The sequence below is a fragment of the Pelophylax lessonae genome (assembly GCF_965119305.1).
Source record: "Pelophylax lessonae genome assembly, chromosome: 4".
Taxonomy (NCBI): Eukaryota; Metazoa; Chordata; class Amphibia; order Anura; family Ranidae; genus Pelophylax; species Pelophylax lessonae.
Window position 1 is genome coordinate 20,323,243 of NC_138771.1, and position 24,885 is coordinate 20,348,127.

The window sequence follows — 24,885 nt, forward strand, 5'->3', positions numbered from 1 at the left end:
TTTACATTTATTTATTCATATATTATTACTATTTTATTTTTTCACTTTTTCATTTGAGCAGAAAATCACGCAAATCCGCAAGACAAAATGCACAAATGTACGAATGATGCATTTCCATTTATGTCTATGGAAATAAAAACGTGACAAAACGCTCAAATCTGCCCGATTCGAGCTTCAATAAAAGCTCCAGAACTTTTTTGAGCTTCAGGTGTTTGGCTTCAGGTGACTTGGAGCAGAGATGTGAACCGTCTCCATAGAGAATAATTAATTTTTTTTTCTACTCCAGCGTTTTGGAGCTTTCAGCTTCAAGCTACAGAACGCTGAGGTGTGAACGGGACCTTGAAGTCAGAGGTAGGGACTACAGGTAACAGGGTGCCTTGACGGGGCCTGCAGGCAGCTTACACATGTATTTACAAATGTGTGCAGACTAAATCCCTGATTGTAATGCAAACTGACAGGTCAGTTTGGTTGGTCGCAGGCTGATTGGTAAATAGAGCTTGGAATTTTCCTTGGATTTTTTCCTTGGCTTTTTTTGGCACAGTCTTACAGATACAACCGGCCCTTTGAGGACAAACATAATGCTGATGCAGGCCGCAATAAAATTGAGTCCCCTGATCTCTAGATTGATAGATTCAGCCATTGGAAATATCTTACCGGGCTTCTAACATCGGGAACGGTGAGCCACAGAGGGAACACAATAGGCAAGAAGAAGAGGTAGGTTATTTGCTTTCTTTTGGTATCTGGCCACTCTAAAGATAACGGTTCATCTGCCTCTTCTTCGTCCTCATCATCATCATCATCATCATCACTGTCATCCTCATCGGTGTCATCTTCGTCATCGCTCTCATCACCACTGCTCCCGGATCCTCCTCCATCGGGTGCGTCGGCTGTGCTCTTCTGTGGAAGCAAATGTTGTATTAGAAGGTGGACCTTCTACATATCAGCCTGAGCCTAATGCTATTTGGGTCACACAATGGACTGTAGGGGCCCCTACAGCATCTAGAACCTCCTGGGACCCAGCTACATTGTACAGCTGCCATAGACATCAATTAGAAGAGTGGCTGTATGTTGTTGCACAAGAGCTCATTCATATGGGGGCACCTATCTATATACCTGTTTGAAGGACTGTTTTCACCCACATGGGTTGCATAGGTGTTCTGTGCATCCTCATGCAGGCAGTCCTATTGACATCTAATGGGACACCGCTCTAACCATGCAAGTGTGAGTGCATGTCCCTGAATGCAGACAGTGTGTGTGTTTGGGGACATGCACCCGCACGGCTGAGAAATTGGGAGCAGCTGCGAATGGACTGCAAGTGAGCTGGACCTATAATGGTATTTTAGTCCATTCACATTGTTCTCAATCAAGTCCTGATGAAGAGGGCATTTTTGGACCCCCGAAATGCGTTGAAAAACTCTTTGTTCCCCCTTACTTTTATTGGAATAAAGTTGTATAGTCAGGTCCATAAATATTGGGACATCGACACAATTCTAATATTTTTGGCTCTATACACCACCACAATAGATTTGAAATGAAACAAACAAGATGTGCTTTAACTACAGACTTTCAGCTTTAATTTGGGGGTATTTACATCCAAATCAGGTGAACGGTGTAGGAATTACAACAGTTTGTATATGTGCCTCCCACTTTTTAAGGGACCAAAAGTAATGGGACAGATTAACAATCATAAATCAAACTTTCACTTTTTAATACTTGGTTGCAAATACTTTGCAGTCAATTAAAGCCTGAAGTCTGGAACGCATAGACATCACCAGATGCTGGGTTTCATCCCTGGTGATGCTCTGCCAGGCCTCTACTGCAACTGTCTTCAGTTCCTGCTTGTTCTTGGGGCATTTTCCCTTCAGTTTTGTCTTCAGCAAGTGAAATGCATGCTCAATCGGATTCAGGTCAGGTGATTGACTTGGCCATTGCATAACATTCCACTTCTTTCCCTTAAAAAACTCTTTGGTTGCTTTCGCAGTATGCTTCGGGTCATTGTCCATCTGCACTGTGAAGCGCCGTCCAATGAGTTCTGAAGCATTTGGCTGAATATGAGCAGATAATATTGCCCGAAACACTTCAGAATTCATCCTGCTGCTTTTGTCAGCAGTCACATCATCAATAAATACAAGAGAACCAGTTCCATTGACAACCATACATGCCCACGCCATGACACTACCACCACCATGCTTCACTGATGAGGTGGTATGCTTTGGATCATGAGCAGTTCCTTTCCTTCTCCATACTCTTCTCTTCCCATCACTCTGCTACAAGTTGATCTTGGTCTCATCTGTCCATAGGATGTTGTTCCAGAACTGTGAAGGCTTTTTTATATGTTGTTTGGCAAACTCTAATCTGACCTTCCTGTTTTTGAGGCTCACCAATGGTTTACATCTTGTGGTGAACCCTCTGTATTCACTCTGGTGAAGTCTTCTCTTGATTGTTGATTGTTGACACACATACACCTACCTCCTGGAGAGTGATCTGGCCAACTGTTGTGAAGGGTGTTTTCTTCACCAGGGAAAGAATTCTTCTGTCATCCACCACAGTTGTTTTCCGTGGTCTTCCGGGTCTTTTGGTGTTGCTGAGCTCATCGGTGCGTTCTTTCTTTTTAAGGATGTTCCAAACAGTTGATTTGGCCACATCTGATGTTTTTGCTATCTCTCTGATGGGTTTGTTTTGTTTTTTCAGCCTAATGATGGCTTGCTTCACTGATAGTGACAGCTCTTTGGATCTCATATTGAGAGTTGACAGCAACAGAATCCAAATGCAAATCGCACACTTGAAATGAACTCCGGACCTTTATCTGCTCCTTGTAAATGGGATAATGAGGGAATAACACACACCTGGCCATGGAACAGCTGAGCAGCCAATTGTCCCATTACTTTTGGTCCCTTAAAAAGTGGGAGGCACATATACAAACTGTTGTAATTTCCACACCTTTCACCTGATTTGGATGTAAATACCCTCAAATTAAAGCTGAAAGTCTGCAGTTAAAGCACATCTTGTTTGTTTCATTTCGAATCCATTGTGGTGGTGTATAGAGCCAAAAATATTAGAATTGTGTCGATGTCCCAATATTTATGGACCTGACTGTATCTGAACCTCTCAGCAGTGGTGTTACCCTTCAATTCCCATTACATTACACTACAAGCCAGGGAGAGTGGGGAGAGTCACTGAAGTGTAGAGGCTGCCTGCCTGGGACCTGAATCACTTACTGTACATCAACCCCAACATTTTAACCACTTGTCACCCGCTCACAGCACATTTACTGCAAGGGGGTGGTAGCTGTAAGTTAAGCAACGTAAATGTACGTCGCCATCTGCTACCGGGTTTGTGGGTGCACATGCGCGCGCCCCCTGATGACCTGTGCTGTGATTGGACTCAGCATGAGTTTGTCAGCAGGTTTCACACGGTGATTTTGGCTGAAGCCTGCTGATTGACTGTATCCAATCACACAGAGAGTTCTGTGTTTAAAAACACGCAGAACTCTGTGTAAACAGAAAAGCAGGGAGAAAAAGCAGCCAGATCTGGGAGTAAAAGCAGCACACATTACACATTGTTAGGCACACAGTTAACCCCTTCATTGCCCCTTGATGTTAGCCCCTTCCATGCCAGTGTCATTAGTACAGTGTACAGTATTATCACTGTATTGGTGTCACTAGCGATGTCGGTCTCAGTTAGTGACCCTCCCAGCCAGTATCTGTTAGTAGCAGATTGGCCGCCACACTATTACAGTCCCACTATAAGTCCCTGATCACCGCCATTACTAGCATAGCGTCTATTGCTGCGTACAATTCCAGTAAATATCCCATAGTTTGTAGACGCCATAACTTTCACACAAACCAATCAATATACACTTAATGGGATTTTTTTTTTCTACCAAAGACATGTAGCAGAATACATTTTGGCTTAAATTTATGAAGAAGTTAGATTTTTTTTTAAAATTGTATTGGATATGTTTTATAGCATAATGTAGAAAATACCATTTTGGGGTTTTAAAAAAAAAAATTGTCTTTTTTTTTATTTACACAAACCAATTAGTTTACAGTTATTGGGATTTTATTTATTTATTTATTTTACCAAAGAAAAGTAGCAGAATACATTTTGACTTAAAGGGGTCAGAAGGTTATTTTTATCTTAATGCATTCTATACATTAGGATAAAAAGCCTTCTGTGTGCAGCAACCACCGCCTCAGCACCCCCCAAATACTTACCTGAGCTCCATCTCTATCCAGCGATGTCCAGGAGTCCCTCAGCCATCCGGGACTCTCCCCCCTGATTAGACACAGCAGTGGCGCTGCTGTCAATCAAAGCCAGTTAGCCAATCAGGAGAGAGAGGGGGCAGGACCAAGCCTCAGCTCCGTGTCTGAATAGACACATGGAGCTGTGACTCGACTCGGGTGCCCCGATAGCAAGCTGCTTGCTGTGGGGGCACTCGGCAGGAGGGAGGGGCCCGAGAAGAGGAGGATCAGAGCCACTCTGTGCAAAACCAACTGCACAGAGGAGGTAAGTATAACATGTTTGTTATTTAAAACAAACTTTAGAAACACAAGCAAAAGACACCCGGCAACTCTGTTTAAATCTTCCAATTCTTTTTAGTCACCCCTCAGTGAGTAAAAACAAGGTGGCTAATGCATTTCGGCGATGAGACTTGATCACAAACTTTACAATCACTTTAAATTCATGAAGAAATTTGATTGTTTACATTTTTTTTATTGGATATGTTTTATAGCAGAATTTAGAAAATACCGTTTTGGGTTTTTAAAAAAAAAAAAAAATGTTGGTCTTTTTTTTTTCGTTTAAATAATAATAAATAAAAAACATAGCGGTGATCAAATGCCACCAAAAGAGAGCTTTAATTGTGTGAAAAATGTTATAAATTTTGATGGGATACAGTGCTGAATGACCGTGCAATAACCAGTTACAGTCGCATAGTGCTGAATAGCATAAAAATGCTCTGGTAATGAAGGGGGTAAAACCTTCTGGACGTCAAATGGTTAAGATAGCAATACCATGAAGATACCCTTATGGGTCCAGTACTGTTTTCCAGTTTTCACCGGTTTCATAAGTCTATAATATGGTGTAAATTGTAAGTATTGTCTTGTGTAGATGTGTACTGTATGTACTGTATGTAGGTTCATTGTATGTGTGAAAAAGATATCCCCTAAAGTGTCAATGGCCAGCGTTTTACCATCAAACTAACCAATATGTACTAAGGGTATTCTACCTGGTTTAAGATATTATCATATCTCACCTTTAAATTGCATTCCAGTTTTGGACACCAATCCACAAAAAAGAACTATAAAAAATAACCAGTACAGAGCTTCAAAGTTAGTGTCCTACCAGTCGCAGAGGGCAGACTGAGTTTAGAATCAAACACACTTATTGGTGTATTTATAAAAAAAAATTCAAAGAAATATTCATCCAGAAAGTCTGTATGTACATTCATTCTGTGTGATTTGGGCAAAAACGAATGTCCTTTAGAAAGTTTTCTCTTCTAAATGAATGTTCTTTTATTATAAGTAGTAGTAGTGCATTATGGCCACTAGATGGAGCTGAGGAGAACAAGAAATACATAAGTCCTTGTAACAAGAAATACAATGTAACAATTCTACTATTTTACTAGATCATAGTAAAAGAACATTCGTTCAGAAAAGAAAATAGAACATATTTTTTTGGCCAATTAGAAAAGAACAAATGTACATGCAGATTCGCTTGAGAAATGGCCATGGAAATAATTCCATAAATGAACCTTATGGGGGGCTCGGTCGCTGTGATGGGAGCTTGCAATGAGCGTTCTCACAGAAAAGAAACCTTCTGCCACCCATGGATGTGTATGTGCAGCATGTGGGCAATAACTCATCCTCCTTGCCTTTGCACATACATGTTTTGTGGCAGGAGGTTAATAGGCCTTTAAGTCAATGTACTAAATAGGCATGAATAAATAAATGAGTTCTTATTAAATAAAATTATAATAATAATATAAATAAATAATATAAATTAAATATAATAATGGCAAGATTATTATTATTATTATTATTAATAATAATAATAATGTAATTATATTAATTATAATACATGTAATATTATTAATATTATTAATAATAATTTATTGTAATAATATTAATGATCATAATAATATTGGAATAACAAAATATTGTCTTTGGCAGCTCAGTTGCTGAGCTAGAAGCGTGCAATAAGAGTGCGCTCAGAAAATAAATCTTCTGCCATCCATGGATGTGTATGTGCAGCATTTGGGTGTTAAAACTCATCTTCTTTGCTTCCACACATATGTTTTGTGGCAGCAAGAAGTTAATAGGCATTTAGGTCAATGTATTAAACAGGCATGAATAAATAAATGATATGATATTAAAATAATAATAATGAAAATTTTAATATAAAAATAATAATGGCAATATTATTATTATTATTATTATTATTATTATTATTAATAATAATAATAATAATATTATTATTGTAATAATAACTATAAGTTATTGTAATAAAATTATTATTAATAATATTATATTGTAATAATATTAATGATCATAATAATATTGGAATAACAAAATATTGTCTGTGACAGCTCAGTCGCTGTGCTGGGAGCAGGCAATGGGAGTGCTCTCAGGAAAGAAACCTTCTTCCATCCATGGTTGTATATATGCAGGATGTGGGCATTAAAACAAAACGAAACCTCTTTGCCTCCGCACATATGTTTTGTGGCAGCAAGAAGTTAATAGGCCTTTAAGTCATGAATAAATAAATTATATAATATTAAATAAAATAATAATGATAATATAAATTAAAAAATATTAACGGAAATATTATTATCATAATTATTATTATTAATAATAATAATAATAATAATTTTGTAATAATAATATTTATAAGTTATTGTAATATTATTATTATCATATTGTAATAATATTAATGATCATATAATATTGGAATAATAAAATATTGTCTGTGCCAGCCCAGTCGTTATGCTGGGAGCATGCAATGAGAGTGCTCTCAGGAAAGGAACCTTCTTCCATCCATGGATGTGTATGTGCAGGATGTGGGCATTAAAACGTAACGAAACCTCTTTGCCTCCGCACATATGTTTCGTGGCAGCAAGAAGTTAATAGGCCTTTAAGTCAATGTACTAAACAGGCATGAATAAATAAATGATATAATATTAAATAAAATAATAATGATAATATTAATTAAAAAGTATTAACGTGCTATTACCATAATTATTATTATTATTAATAATAATAATAATAATAATATTTATAAGTTATTGTAATATTATTATTATTATTATCATATTGTAATAATATTAATGATCATAATAATATTGGAATAATAAAATATTGTCTGTGACAGCTCAGTCATTATGCTGGGAGAATGCAATGGGAGTGCTCTCAGGAAAGAAACCTTCTTCCATCCATGGATGTGTATGTGCAGGATGTGGGTGTTAAAACAAAACCTCTTTGCCTCTGCACATATGTTTCGTGGCAGCAAGAAGTTAATAGGCCAATATACTAAACAGGTGTGAATAAATAAATGATATATTATTAAATAAAATATTAATGATAATATTAATATAAAAGATAATAATGGCAATATTATAATTATTATTATTATTATTAATAATAATTATGTAATAATAATTATAAGTTATTGTAATAATATTATTATTATTAATGTATTGTAATAATAATAATGATCATAACTTGAATATTAGAATAATAAAATATTGTCTTTGACAGCTCAGTCGTTTTGCTGGGAGCATGCAATGGGAGTGCTCTCAGGAAAGAAACCTTCTTCTATCCATGGATGTGTATGTGCAAGGATGTGGGTGTTAAAATGAAACCTCTTTACGTCTGCACATATGTTTCGTGGCAGCAAAAGTTAATAGGCCAATATACTAAACAGGTGTGAATAAATAAATGATATAGTATTAAATAAAATATTAATGGTAATATTAATATAAAAGATAATCATGGCAATATTATTGTTATAATTATTATTATTATTATTATTATTATTATTAATAATAATGTAATATTAATAATTATAAGTTATTGTAATAATATTATTATTATTAATATATTGTAATAATAATAATGATCATAAAAATATTGGAATTATAAAATATTGTCTTTGACTTGGTTGCTGTGCTGGGAGTGTGCAATGAGAGTGCTCTCAGAAAAGAAACCTTCTGCCATCCATGGATGTCTATGTGCAGCACGTGGGCGTTAGTTAACTCATCCTCTTTGCCTCCGCACATACGGGTTTTATGGCAGCAAGAAGTTAATAGGCCTTTAAATCAATGTACTAACTAGGCATGAAGAAATAAAGGATATAATATTAAATAAAATAATAATAATAATACATAAGTCCTTGTAACAAGAAATACAATGTAACAATTCTAGAGAACGCTAGAAAGAATTAACAAATAAATGTAGCCATTTCTTCTACTGTTCCTCTTGTTGCATTGTATCTCTTGTTATAAAGACGTGTGACTCTATTCAGCTCCGTCTTGTGACAATAATGCAATATTTTACTACTGATCATAATGTAGTAGGATTCCCAGCCGTTTGGTTGCTGGATTTGGGTCCCCCTGGGTCACCGGGTGCAACAAAAGAACCTTTGTGCATGTTTCTCCCAGTGTGAGCGCTGAGACAATGACCAGTCCAGTATCTTTGGGTTTTTTGTATTTATTGAGAACTTGGATAGGAGAAGGGAATAAGTGGGATACTCCTTTGGCTCAACTATGTACAACTTGCTGAGAACAACTGAAAATGCTGATTGCCGCTGACTGAATGCCGTTCAACACCGGTTAACGCTGGCTTGCTGCCTGTTAACCACTTGCCGACCACTGCAAGTACATTTTCTGCGGCAGTATGGCGCTCCTGGGCAAACCAAGGTAGTACTACGTCGCGCGCCCAGGAGCCTGTAGGGGCGAGCGTGCGCCGCCGGAGGCGCGCTCCCGCCCCCGCTCGTTCCCTGACATCCCCGCGCGAGTGACCGGCGGCTCCGATGTCCGCCGGCCACTCTCAATCTCCCGCTGGAGAGGGAGAAAGGCAGATGGCTGATGTAAACACAGCCGCCTGTCATTCTCCCTGAAGTAACTGCAGAGACTATGCGATCCTGCTATGTAGGATCGTACTGTATGTCTCTGTGGTTACATCACAAGCCACGCCCACCACAGTTAGAAAAACCCCTCTAGGGATACATTTAACCCACTGATCACCAATAAAGTTAACCCCTTCCCTGCCAGTGTAATTTTTACAGTAACAGTGCATATTTATAGCACTGATTACTGTAGTAATGTCACTGGTACTCCCAAAAGTGTCAAAAATGTCAGTCAGGGGTCTGATCTGTCTGCCGCAATGTCGCAGTCCCGCAAAAAAAAAAAAACGCAGATCGCCGTCATTACTCGTTAAAAAAAAAAAACAATAAAAATGACATCTTTCCCGTAGTTATTAAACGCAATAACTTTTGCGCAAACCAATCAAAATACGCTTATTGCGATTTTTTTTACCAAAAACATGTAGCAGAAAACAAATTGGCCTAAAATGTTAAAAAATTTTGATTTTTACATTTTTTTTTTGAGAATTTCATATAAAAAAATTTGAAAAATATTGTTATTTTTTCAAAATTGTCGCTCTTTTTTTGTTTATAGCTCAAAAAAAAAAAAAAAAAAATCGCACAGGTGATCAAATACCACCAAAAGAAAGCTCTGTTTGTAGGAAAAAAAGGACGTCAATTTCATTTGGGTACAGCGTCGCACGACCGTGCAATTGTCCGTTAAAGTCATGCAGTGCCAATTGCAAAATAGGCCCTGGTCTTTGAGCAGCCAAATCCTCCAGGGCTTAAGTGGTTAACTCCAAATTGACTTTGGACTGCTTTCTTCTATAAAGAAGTCCTCTTTGAGCTCCCTTAAGCACTCCTGGCTGGGGTAGCTACTTGTATGACTGCTGCACTGCTGAACACTTCAGGGCCCACACTGGTGCCCCCTTTCTATCACTTATCTTCAGGGCTTAGACACTGGCACCCCCTTTCTAAGCCTTCTCCTCCGGTTAGCTGGCTCCTGGATCCCTCTGACCTTCTGGAGTGGTCCCCTATTCTAGGCAGACCCCTGGGCAGTTTCCAGTACTCACAACACTTGACTGCCCAGCAGCTCCACTCGGTCCACAGCACTCTGGATCCCTCTCTGCAGCCCATCTCAACCTTCCGTCCTCTAGGCCGACTGCCCAGGACACTCTCACTTGCGCTGCTGGGTGCATTGCGGCAAACTCCACCCACTGAGATAGCCATAAACCCTGGTGTGCTATTGGCTAGGTTTCCTCCACTGTCCAATAAGAGCCCTCATTGGATATAGCGGGGAGACTCCCCAGACTCAACAGGTCACACCTGGAAACATGTGACAGCCTAATTAAATGATCAGGCCATCCTGATATGCAGACAGGGCCACCCATATGCTCTTTCCTAGTACCTACCTAGGAGGGTGCTACATTCGTTCAGAAAATAAAATAGTCTAAAGAACATTTCTTTTTTTTTTGCCAATTTGCACAGAACAAATGTGCGATTCGCTGGAGAAATGGCTATGGAAATTTTTTCATAAATTAACCCAATGGGGTGTATTTATCATAGAGGTTTGCATAGTTATTTGTCCGGTGAAACTGCTGCTACCATGGTTTTCTGTGAATGGGGCAGTAGGGCTTGCTTTAGGAAAATACTGCATTATGACCACTAGATGGAGCTTAGGACTATAGGAAATAAGTATTTAATTCCTACAACCCTTAGATCCATCTAGTGGCCATAATACTGTATTTTTTTAAAGCACACAGTATTTTTAATGAAAGATCAACATTCAACCTGTACGGGAAATAGAAGAACATTTGATTTTGCCCCAGAATGAATGTTCCAGTAGTTTGAGTGGGCGAATAGCTATGGGAACTTTTCTTTAAATAAACTTCTAGGTCTTCAGTAAGAAAAAAACAAAATAAAAAATGTATGGAAATGGCTTGCTAACTCAATGGCTCATGTCCGTAGTCTGAATTGTGATTGATCAATCCTCCATTCATCCCGCCCTGATGTCTGGCAGGAAATGATACATATTGTTTATTCCACACTCATGTTAGAGGTTTCATATTACATATTTAACCCCTTCCCGCCCAGCCCTGGCATCCCTTTAACTGGGCTATTACGCTTGGGGGGGGGGGGGGGCGGGGGGCGGCGTCGATAAGGTCTGACTGATCATGTGACTGCTGTGATTGACTGTCACAGTGGTCACATTCTCAGGAGCAAGTCCCATTGGCTCCGGTCACTGTGCTGGGAGCACCAATGAGCACCTCTGCCTCCCATGGATGTGTATGTGCAGCATGTGGGCGTTATTATTGTAATAATATTATTATTATTATTATTAACATATTGTAATAATATTGGAATTATAAAATATTATAAATATTGTCTTTGACTTGGTTGCTGTGCTGGGAGTGTGCAATGAGAGTGCTCTCAGAAAAGAAACATTCTGCCATCCATTGATGTGCAGCATGTGGGCGTTAACTCATCCTCATTGCCTCCGCACATACGCGTTTCATGGCAGCAAGAGGTTAATAGGCCTTAAGTCAATGTACTAAATAAGCATGAATAAATAAATATAATAATATTAAATAAAATTATAATGGTAATAATGTTAATAATGTTAATAGTAACAGCATATTTTAATATTACAAATTATTATTGTACTAATATTAATATTTTAAATTGAGTGGAACCTGTCCTGTTAAATCTGCTGTATGGTCTTGGCCACTGTACTGCAGCTCAGTTTCAGGGTCTTGGCAATCTTCTTATAGCCTAGGCCAGTGATAGAGCAACAATTCTTTTTTTCAGATCCTCAGAGAGTTCTTTGCCATGAGTTGCCATATTGAACTTCCAGTGAACAGTACGAGAGAGTGAGAGCGATAACGCCAAATTCAACACACCTGCTCCCCATTCACACCTGAGACCTTGTAACACTAACGAGTCACATGACACCGGGGAGGAAAAATAGCTAATTGGGCCCAATTTGAACATTTTCACTTAGGGGTGTACTCACTTTTGTTGCCAGTGGTTTAGACATTAATGGCTGTGTGTTGAGTTATTTTGAGGGGACAGTAAATTTACACTGTTATACAAGCTGTACACTCACTACTTTACATTGTAGCAAAGTGTCATTTCTTCAGTGTTGTCACATGAAAAGATATAATAAAACATTTACAAAAATGTGAGGGGTGTACTTACTTTTGTGAGATACTGTATATATACACAAACATATAGATAGATAGATAGATAGATAGATAGATAGATAGATAGATAGATAGATAGATAGATAGATAGATAGATAGATAGATAGATAGTTAGTAGAATAATAATGGCTATAATAATATTGTAATAATAATAATACTATATTGTAATAGATGTTGTGTGTATATATATATAGGATATTAATGACCATAATAATATAGTAATAATAATACTATATTGTAATAGATGTGTATATATATATATATATATATATATATATATATATATATTGTAGGATATTAATGACCATAATAATATTGTAATAGATGTTGTGTATATATATATATATATATATATATATATATATATATATATATATATATAAATAGTGGAATAATAATGGCCATAATAATATTGTAATAGATATATATAGTAGGATATTAACCACCTTAATACTGGGCACTTAAACCCCCTTCCTTCCCAGACCAATTTTCAGCTTTTAGCGCTGTTGCAATTTGAATGACAATTGCGCGGTCATGCAACGCTGTACCTAAACCAAATTTGTGTCATTTTTTCCCCACAAATAGAGCTTTCTTTTGGTGGTATTTGATCACCGTCAGGTTTTTTCTTTTTTGGTGCACAAATAAAAAAAGACTGAAAAATTTGAGAAAAAAAAAAAAGTTTTTTTTGTTTAGGTTATAAAATTTTGTAAATAGATATTTTTTTCCTGCACTGATGAGCACTGATGATGCCGCACTGACAGGCACGGATGAGGAGACACTGATGGGGTGGCACTGATGGGGTGGCACTGATATGCAGCACTGATGGGCACTGATAGGTAGCACTGATATGTAGCACTGATGGGCACTGATATGTGGCACTGATAGATAGCACTGATATGCAGCACTGATGGGCATTGATAGGCAGCACTGATGGGCACTGATAGGCAGCACTGATGGGCACTGATTGGCGGCACTGATGGGCACTGATAGGTGGCACTGTTGGGCGGCACTGATCGGCACTGATCGGCACTGATGGGCGGCACTGATCGGCACTGATGGGGGGCACTGATGGGCACTGATAGGCAGCACTGGTGGGCAATAATGGGCACTGGTGGGCGGCACTGATAGATGGCAATAACGGCACTGGTGGGCAGCACTGATAGATGGCATTGGTGGGCAGCAATGATAGGGAGGGCACTGGGGGGGCTCTCTGAGCCCTGTTTGCCATCCCTGGTGGCCATGGTGGGCATCCCTGGTGGCTCTAGTGGCACCCCTCCCCTCCCCCCAGGGCTGCACTGGTAATCAATGTTCTGATTACCAGCACAGACCCCCCCTGTGATCAGTGAGTAATTAGAAATACTCACTGATCACCCCCGGCTGCAGCACAGATCATCCCTCTTCTCCTCACTGACAGGATCTGTCAGGAGGAGAAGAGATCGAAGCCGTTACAACGGCTCTATTTACATTACATGACGGCTGTAATTGGACACAGCCGTCATGTGATCAGGAGGGCCAATCACAGGGCCCTCCTGCCGAATGATGTTGCTCTGTGTCCGAGGGACACAGACACATCGAGATCGCGCCGCTGCGCGTGCCCGCGGCAGCGCGATCTCTCTCCTTCTGAAGGACGTTCCGGAACGTCTGATCAGAAGAAGGAGACTCCCACCCGGCCGTATATCTACAATGGCCCGGGTGGGAGGTGGTTAATGATCATAATAATATTGTAATAATAATGATACTATGGTGTAATAGATGTTGTATGTGTATATATATATATATATATATATATATATATATATATATAGTAGAATATTATGACCATAATAATATTGTAATAATAATAATAATAATAATAATAATACTATATTGTAATAGATGTGTGTTTGTGTGTGTGTATATATATATATATACATACAGTGCCTTGCGAAAGTATTCGGCCCCCTTGAACTTTGTGACCTTTTGCCACATTTCAGGCTTCAAACATAAAGATATAAAACTGTAATTTTTTGTGAAGAATCAACAACAAGTGGGACACAATCATGAAGTGGATTTATTGGATATTTCAAACTTGTTAACAAATAAAAAACTGAAAAATTGGTCGTGCAAAGTTATTCAGCCCCTTTACTTTCAGTGCAGCAAACTCTCTCCAGAAGTTCAGTGAGGATCTCTGAATGATCCAATGTTGACCTAAATGACTAACGATGATAAATAGAATCCACCTGTGTGTAATCAAGTCTCCGTATAAATGCACCTGCACTGTGATAGTCTCAGAGTTCCATTTAAAGCGCAGAGAGCATCATGAAGAACAAGGAACACACCAGGCAGGTCCGAGATACTGTTGTGGAGAAGTTTAAAGCTGGATTTGGATACAAAAAGATTTCCCAAGCTTTAAACATCCCAAGGAGCACTGTGCAAGCGATAATATTGAAATGGAAGGAGTATCAGACCACTGCAAATCTACGAAGACCTGGCCGTCCCTCTAAACTTTCAGCTCATACAAGGAGAAGACTGATCAGAGATGCAGCCAAGAGGCCCATGATCACTCTGGATGAACTGCAGAGATCTACAGCTGAGGTGGGAGACTCTGTCCATAGGACAACAATCAGTCGTATACTGCACAAATCTGGCCTTTATGGAAGAGTGGCAAGAAGAAAGCCATTTGGTAAAGATATCCATAAAAAGTGTTGTTTAAAGTTTGCCACAAGTCACCTGGGAGACACCAAACATGTGGAAGAAGGTGCTCTGGTCAGATGAAACCAAAATCAAACTTTTTGGCAACAATGCAAAACGTTATGTTTGGCGTAAAAGCAACACAGCTCATCACCCTGAACACACCATCCCCACTGTCAAACATGGTGGTGGCAGCATCATGATTTGGGCCTGCTTTTCTTCAGCAGGGACAGGGAAGATGGTTAAAATTGATGGGAAGATGGATGGAGCCAAATACAGGACCATTCTGGAAGAAAACCTGATGGAGTCTGCAAAAGACCTGAGACTGGGACGGAGATTTGTCTTCCAACAATGATCCAAAACATAAAGCAAAATCTACAATGGAATGGTTCACAAATAAACATATCCAGGTGTTAGAATGGCCAAGTCAAAGTCCAGACCTGAATCCAATCGAGAATCTGTGGAAAAAACTGAAAACTGCTGTTCACAAACGCTCTCCATCCAACCTCACTGAGCTCGAGCTGTTTTGCAAGGAGGAATGGGCAAAAATTTCAGTCTCTCGATGTGCAAAACTGATAGAGACATACCCCAAGAGACTTACAGCTGTAATCGCAGCAAAAGGTGGCGCTACAAAGTATTAACTTAAGGGGGCTGAATAATTTTGCACGCCCAATTTTTCAGTTTTTTATTTGTTAAAAAAGTTTGAAATATCCAATAAATTTCGTTCCACTTCATGATTGTGTCCCACTTGTTGTTGATTCTTCACAAAAAATTACAGTTTTATATCTTTATGTTTGAAGCCTGAAATGTGGTAAAAGGTCGAAAAGTTCAAAGGGGCTGAATACTTTCGCAAGGCACTGTATATATATATATATATATATATATATATATATATATATATATATATATATTAGGATATTAATGACCATAATAATATTGTAATAATATAAAATAATAATAATAATACTATATTGTAATAGATGTTGTATATATATATATAGTAGGATATTATTGACAATAATAATATTGTAGTAATAATAATGATAATAAAAATAATACTATTATATTGTAATATATATTGTATATACTGTATATTGTAGGGCACAAGTCTCCCCTTACCTGGGTGTCATCTTTGTCTCTATCATCTTCTCCATCCTTGGACGGCTCGGATCCTGTGGGGGGAGTCACCTGAACATTCACTGTGTTTTGGATCTCAATCTCGTCCTTCCCATCTGCAGAGAAATAGGCAGAAGAGCTCACACACCACCTGACACCTCCTTTACTTCTACTGATTTATATACAATGTGGGTCCATATCTCCACTTCTTCTCGCAGTTATTACCCAATAACCCCGTTACGGTAGTCAACCCGTAACAAAAAATTATTTGCAGATTCATCCTTCTTCAGGAACGTCATGTTGTAGGGAGTGCAGCCTAAAGCTCAGCACCACACACATTACAATCTGATTGTACATTCTCCTTTACATTTACCAACAACCTCCTGATTGGATAGTTTCTGAAGGCTCTTATATTACATAGTTTTGTTGTATGTACAAAGATTGTACGGTCAGATTGTAATGTGTATGGTGACTCTAAGGATTTTAGGGAAAGGCTCTGTCCCATAATGCAAGTAAAGCATGGAAAAATTAGGGAATGTGGAAGCTAACAAAACACTGCGCCTGCTTCATGTAGGACAATATTAAATGCAAAAATGCTTTAAAGGCTTTAAAATATCTTATAATTGGGCACTATGTTGGCACAAGCCACAATTTATTACATTTCAGCCATTTTTTTTTTTTTAAGGAGCTAATGGCTGATGTAAGGAGGATGGGTATTAAGTATTAATAATAAGAGTCTTGGCAGCCCACCTATAAAATAATTATTATATGAATGTCACAAGCATTTGCTCAGCCGCAACAAATTTTGGCCATATGGTCTAATATGTTTATTTCGTATGATTGTCAGCTCCATCTAGTGGCCATAATGGTGTATATTTCTGATTCAGGGAAATATTGTGTTGTGGTCGCTAGATGAAGCTGATGGTTATTGGAAATGCTTATTTACTATGATTGTCAGCTCCAACTAGTGGTCATAATGTGTTTTTTTCCTGATTCATGCTGTTCTTCTGTAAAAAAGGAAATTCTTTACTTTGATCATCAGCTCCATCTAGTGGCCATAATATGGTATTGTAGTGATTCAGGCTCTTCTAATGAATATAAGATAAAAACGGATTTACTATGATCACCACCCCCATTTAATGGCCATAATGTGGCATTTTTCTGACTCATGCTATGATAAGGAAATACTTATTTACTATGATCCTCAGCTCTATCTAGTGGCCATTATGCGGTACTTTTTTCAATCAGGAAAATATTGCATTATGGTTAGTAGATGGAGCTGATGATCATCGCAAATGCTTATTTACTATGATTACAGCTCCATCTAGTGGCCATAATATGGCATTTTCCTGATTCATGCTGCTCTTATATAAAAAAGAAATTGCTTTACTTTGACTATCAGCTCCACCTAGTGGCCATAATGTGGCATTGTAATGATTTAGGGCTCTTCTCATGAATATAAGGAAAAACGTATTTACTATGATTGTCAGCTCCATCTAGTGGCCATAATGTGGTATTGTAGTGATTCACGCTCTTCTCATGAATATAAGGAAACACTTATTTACTATGATTGTCACCTCCATCTTGGTGCCATAATGTGCTATTTTCCTGATTCATACGATTGCTATAATAAGGAAATACTTATTTACTATGATCGTCAGCTCCATCTAGTGACCATAATGGGGTACTTTTTTTAATCAGGAAAATATTGCATTATGGTCCCTAGATGGAGCTGATGATCATCGGAAATGCTTATTTACTATGATTACAGCTCCATCTAGTGGCCATAATGTGGCATTTTCCTAAATCATGCTGCTCCTATATAAAAAAGAAAATTCTTTACTTTGATCGTCGGCTCCATCCAGTGGCCATAATGTGGTATTGTAGTGATTCACGCTCTTCTCATGAATATAAGGAAACACTTATTTACTATGATTAAATTCTTTACTTTGATCGTCGGCTCCATCCAGTGGCCATAATGTGGTATTGTAGTGATTCACGCTCTTCTCATGAATATAAGGAAACACTTATTTACTATGATTGTCACCTCCATCTTGGTGCCATAATGTGGTATTTTCCTGATTCATGCTATTGTTAAAATACAGTACTAAGGGAATACATATTCACTATGATCAGCAGCTCCATCTAGTGGCCATAATGTGGTATTTTCTTGATTCGTGCTATTGTTATAATAATAAGGAAATACTTATTTACTATGATCGTCAGCTCCATCTAGTGGCCATAATGGGGTACTTTTTTCAATCAGGAAAATTTGGCGTTATGTTCACTAGATGGAGCTGATGATCATCGGAAATGCTTATTTACTATGATCATCAGCTCCATCTTGTGGCCATAATGTGGCATTTTAATGATTCATGCTGTTCTTATGTAAAAAAAGAAAATTCTTTACATTGATCATCAGCTCCATCTAGTGGTCATAATGTGGTATTGTAGTAATTCAGGCTCTTCTCATGAATATAAGGAAATACTTATTTAATATGATCACCACTTCCATGTCATGGCCATAATGTGGTAATTTCCTGATTCACGCTATTGTTAGAATAATAAGGAAATACTTATTTACTATAATTGTCAGCTCCATCTAGTGGCCCTAATGGGGTACTTGTTTCAATCAGGAAAATATTGCATTATGGTCTCTAGATGGAGTTGATGACCATTGAAAATGCTTATTTACTATGATCATCAGCTCCATCTAATGGCCATAATGTGACATTTTCCTGAATAATGCTGTTCTTATGTAAAAAAAAAAAAAAAGAAAAAAGAAAATTATTTACATTGATTATCAGCTCCATCTAGTGGCCATAATATGGTGTTTTTCTGATTCATGCTATTGTCATGATAATAAGAAAATACTTTACTATGATCATCAGCTCCATCTACTGGCCATATTGTAGTATTTTCCTGATTCATGCCATTGTTATGAGCATGAGGAAATAATTATTGTAGCATTTTTCTGATTCATGCTATTCTCATGAATATAAGGAAATACTTTACTATGATTGTTAGCTCCATCTAGTGACTGTAATGCAGTATCTTCCTAAGTTCTTCTGAATATAAGGAAATGCTTTTTTAATATGATTGACAGCTCCATCTAGTGGCCATAATGCATGTTTTTCTAAGTCTCTCTCTCTTCTCCTGAATATAAGGGAATATCTATTTACTGTGATCCTCAGCTCCATCTAGTGGCCATAATGCAGTATTTTATTCTCATGAATAAATGACATCTGACCTGGGGAGAAAATAGCCTAAATTTTACCGAAATTTGCACAGAGCAGATGTATACACAGTTTCACATGATGAAAAGCAGATTTTTTTTTTAAATACACCCCTTAGGCCTGCCCCTGACCTATATGTTTACATTGCCCTGCATTTGTTTCTGACATTTTCTTCTGTCTTTCTGTTTGGTTTCAACATCCACACCTTCACCCATTTTTCTATATCTGTTTGTCTTGCGGTGACCTCTGGTTTCTCTTCCACTTAACACTCCGTCTATCTGTCTAGCACTGAATGTCACCTCTTTGGGAAGGCTGCAATCAATGAATCGAAGTAATACAATGCATAAGATCTGAGAGCTCCCAAGTTGTGATAAACACAGGATGAAAGTATCTATTAAAGGAGACTGCTAAATGTGTCGGCTGCTGCAGCAGTGCTATCACCCATCCATGCTTTAGAAAATAAACTTTGAAGAATTTCCACCAGGCTGAATTCTCAAGAATACTGGTTCTGCTCATAGGCGTGCGCACAGGGTGTGCCGGGGGTGCCTGGGCACACCCTAATCACCTAGGGCACATTAGCATTATCGCTCTGTTTGCCAGTGAGGAGATGGGAAAGATCTCCCTCGGACCTGCTCTGCCATAAGAGAAGTGCCACACACTTCTATTTCACTTTGCCAGCAGGGAGAGTAATGTATCGGGGCCATGTACATGTAGGCAAACACATGCATGTGTATTTAAACTTTGGGGTGCACACCCTAATGCAATAGGCTGCGCACACCTATGGTTCTGCTTAAAAAAGGTAAATTTCACTATGTGTGAGATTGATAGGTGATGGTCTCTAGATTTGTTTTTTATTGCAAAAATACGAGAAAAAAAGCAGTAATTAGTGAAACCTCAACATTCAGATCTCCATTTGTCCTGTAGGACAGTGGTCTCCAAACTGCAGCCAACAGGTCAGGTGGGGGCCTTTGCTTGCCTTTATCCAGCCCTTAGGGCACTATTTTTCTTACTAATACCTGGCATTATTCCTCGTACTGACACCAATGATGAAGCATTATTCCTTCCACTGCCACCAACGATAGGGCACTATTCCTCCCACTGATACCAATGATGGGGCACTATTCCTCCCACTGATATCAATGATGGGGCACTATTCCTCCCACTGATAATAATAATGGGGCACTATTCCTCCCTCTGATACCAATGATGGGGCACTATTCCTCCCACTGATACCAATGATGGGACACTATTCCTTCTACTGACACCAACGACGAAGCACCATTTCTTCCACTGACACCAATGATTGGACACTATTCCTCCCTCTGATACCAATGATGGGGAATTATTCCTTCTACTGACACCAATGATGAAGCACCATTCCTTCCACTGACACCAACGATGGGGCACTATTCCTTCACCTGATACCAATGATGGGGCACTATTTCTCCACTAATACCAATGATGGGGCACTATTCCTCCTACTGATACCAATGATGGGGCACTATTCCTCCCACTAATACCAATGATGGGGCACTATTCCTCCTACTGATACCAATGATGGGGCACTATTTCTCTCTCTGATACCAATGATGGGGCACTATTCCTCCCACTACTACCACTGACGGGGCACTATTCCTTCCACTGATACCAAAGATGGGACACTATTCCTCCCACTGACACCAATGATGGGGCACCGTTCCTTCCACTGATGCCAATGTTCAGGCACCATTCCTTCCTCTAAAACCAATGATGGGAAACTATTCCTTCCACGGACACCAACTATCAGACACCATTTCTTCCACTGACACCAACGATGAGGAACCATTCCTTCTACTGACAGCAATGAAGGAGCACTATTCCTCCCATTGACACAAACAACAGAACACCAATCCTCCCACTGACACCAGTGACGGGGAACCATTCCTTTCACTGACACCAACAACAGAACACAATTCCTCCCACTGACACCAATGACAGAACACTATTGCTCCCACTATTCCTCCTCCTACTGACCACAGACATGTAACTTTTTACTCCCTCTGATGCTGGAGCATTTTCTACTCCCACTGGCCACAGTCTGCCCTCTCTAAAATATGAAGGATGGAAAAATGCCCTTTTGTTTAGAAAATTTGGAGTCCTTCGCTATGGAGTAAGGGCACAGATGTGCCTGTAGTAGTTCCCCAAATTAGTCACTAGATGTCTTTATAATAAAGGTTGGGAGTCCTGTAGTGAGGGAAGGCAGTGCAGGGGCCATTGGAGCCACTAGAGGTCACCATATGTGGGATAGCAGTGATAAGAATGGTCACCTAATGCCAGTCCTACCCCTGCCAGTGTGGGGCATCTTGGATAGAGTGGTGGATTGAGTTCTCTGGTTATCTGTTACATGAATAAGGAAAGCCCCACTCTATGGGTGAAATTTAAATGAGAGAGAGGACACCTTCCCAACTATTTATATATAGCCCTCACCATGGCAGGGCCAGGCTGGCATTAGCTCTAAGTGACACTCACTGCCAACCTCATGTGGATCCAATAGCACCTGCATTACCTACCTTTACTTCAAGATTCCAACCTTAACTATTGCAACATCTAGTGGGAAATTTGAAGAACTACACTGGTCACATCCATTCCCTTACCTTACAATCCCAATAGAAGACCAGTAAAAACAGCTAAAACTGAATGCATCCCTTCTAGAAAAACACCTAGAATATACAGACTTCAGAGCTTGTATTGTACATATAAAGAATATAATATAAGCTTGTACATATATTACCATAGAAATCATACTGAGTACTACACCAATAAGGGGTACGAAATTTGTTTGATTTTGAAGAATACTTAGGGGAGTATTCGTGAAAAAATTGGCATAGCAATTCAGTCAGTAAACATGCATATACATTCATCCTGTGTGAGTGGAGTAAAAAGCAAATGTTATCAGGCTATTTCCTCTACTGGATGAATAGTTTTATTGATTTAAAACAGAAAGTACTGCATTTGGCCACCTAATGGTATCTTGTTAATTTCCTATGACACTTATCGCCATCTATTGGCTAAGTGCAGTATTTTCTGTTTTAATCAATGAAAATCATTCAAACACAGGAACTAGTCCAGGTTTCTTTACCAGGGTTCCTCCTGAGGTTGCTAGGGGTTCCTTGAGCAATGGGCAATTTCTGCCTCTCAGATAAGTTTCCAATGACACCATTGTTCCTTTTAGCTATCTGTAAGGAGGTAATTCTTCCCAATGATGATGAGTAAGGAGCATTCTTCCCACTGACTGTCACACTAATGTGTCATGAGTTGTAGATTTTTAATTTTTAGCAGAGGTTCCCCGAGACCAGAAATTTATTTCAAGGGTATTTATTTCTAGCCTAATACCATTTGTGTCTTTTTTTGCCACATTCAGACAACGTGAATGTATATGCTCTTTTACTTAGCACAATGCTATTTGATCTTTTTCAAAAATACACCCCTTACTCATCCAAGAAGCTACTATGCCAACACAAAGCTACAGATACTGGGAACACAAGCACTCAGGGGCATAACTATAGAGGACGCAGTTGCAACATGGCCTCATGATCCAGGCTCCGCTGTACACCTGGATAGGAGGGGCAGTGGGGTGGCACATGCAGGGGGGACAGCGGAGCACACAGGGGCCCGGAGGTAGCTGAAAACAAGCAATAATAGATAGGAGGGGTGGTGGGGGCAGCATATAGAATAACTAATGCTTTGCATTTTCCTCCTGCAGCCCCTGAAAGCCTGCTTCTTCTCCTCTCCCTCCTGCAGGCACTCAGCAGCTGCAGGAGGAAAATGGAGGGCATTGGTTCCTCTATTTGCTACCCCCGCCACCCCTCCTATCCATTTCACTTGTTTCCAGCTGCCCCCGGGCCCCTGTCCCCCCCTTCCCTGCATCTCTGCCGGCTCTACCCCTCCCCTCTCCCGCCGGTTGCTGTGGGGGATGTGTCAGGATAGAGAGCGGGGAAGGAAGTGGTAAATATGTCATTTACTGTCCCCTTCCTTTTCAGAATGAACACAGTGAGTGATCATTACCAATTGCTCCTGTGTCCATTCATAACTGAAGCATAGTAAACTGTGTTTACTATGCTTCGGTTTGTGAATGAACAGGAAGCTCTGTACAGAGCTATTCCTGTCCATTCATTCTGTGCAGCTGAGACTGCAGAGATGGAGACTGACAGCTGTGTCCTCAATTTTCTTTCTCTGTCTCAAAGGGGAAACATCAGGAATCTGTTTAGACCCCTGATATCCCACCAAAGACTCCTACAAAATTGTAAAAAATGAAAAAAATTAAATTGTAAAAAAATAAAACCGGTGGCGGAACTACCAGGGTCGCAAAGGTCACACTTCAGACTAGGCCCTCGCGTTCCCCCACTATGGGGGGACCCCAAGACAGCAGGAAGGGGGCCCATTACAGAACATGTGAAAGGGTGCCACTGTGGGAACATAATAAAAGGCCTTGTGACAGCAGTAAAAGGCCCCAGGATCAGTGGAAAAGGCCTGGGCCGGGGGTAAGGGAGGCCTTTCATGGTTTCTTGCGCCGGAGCCCTGAAGATTCTAGTTATGCCTCTGCTACCACTTCATTACCATAAGACATCTTCATAAGACATCTGGCGATGATATGAACCATATGTTTTTCTTTAGGCTCTGACTCTAGTGTTTTCAATGTTTTGGAAATATGTGGCTTAATTGGCCAAACCAGATAATGCCAACTCTGCCATGGCAGCAACCACTGCTAGTGGTCTGGTATACAGCAAAAAGCCACTTTGTTTCAGCTTAAAAAGCCTTACTTTAATAACTAAACTCTGTGGATGTTTGGACTCTAGTGCTGACTTTTTCTACTTCCTCAATTGTCAATAATTTGGGGTATTACCATTGTCCCCGGAGGTCTAGATCTGCTTCTGATAGAGGAATTAGATTCTGAGATAGAAGAAAAACAAATATCACCTCGATGGTTGCTTAGCCCGTATTGAAGAAGCATAGGTGGACTGCCAGGTTGGCGTCACTGCTGTAGACCATTCTAATGTTCCAAGACTTGCTCCACCTTCTGCTAATTCTTTTACTATAACTACCATCATTTTGACCTGAGAACATCTCATAGAAGACTATCTCTCCTCCATTGGAATCACTGGATAAGGAGAACAGACTGGTGGAATCTTCCAATACTGCTGCAAATCATTCTAATAGTCCAATACTTGCTCCAACTTCTAGACAATCACTTTGCCCTGGGCAAAGCTCATAGAATAATATCTCTACTCTATGGGAAGCAATTAACCAGGAGAACAGACTGATGGAATCCACCAATACTGCTGTAAACCATTATAGTGTTCCAATACTTGCTCCACCTTCTGCTAATACTTTTAGTATATAGACCAAGGGTCACCAACATTTTTAAACAAAGGGCTAGTTTACTGTCCTTTAGACTTTAGGGGGCAGACTGTTGTCAGTGGGAGTAAAAAAATTACATGTGTGCCCCATCATTGGTTTCAGTAGGAAGAATAGAGCCCCATCATTGGTTTCAAGAGGAGGAATAGTGCCCCATCATTGGTGTCAGTGGAAGGAATAGTGCC

The 24,885-nt window shown here is 39.4% G+C and overlaps 1 protein-coding gene across 2 annotated transcripts in view; it reads right to left on the reverse strand.

Moving 5' to 3' along the window:
• SLC24A1 (solute carrier family 24 member 1) overlaps positions 1-24,885 on the reverse strand; it is a 156,954-nt gene that overhangs the window by 20,104 nt on the left and 111,965 nt on the right. For both annotated transcript variants that reach the window (XM_082255257.1, XM_082255256.1), the window contains 2 exons: positions 16,074-16,186; positions 655-897 (listed from right to left, as the gene is read on the reverse strand). In XM_082255257.1, the coding sequence (XP_082111383.1) occupies positions 655-897; positions 16,074-16,186 (356 nt within the window). The remainder of the gene's footprint in view (positions 1-654; positions 898-16,073; positions 16,187-24,885) is intronic.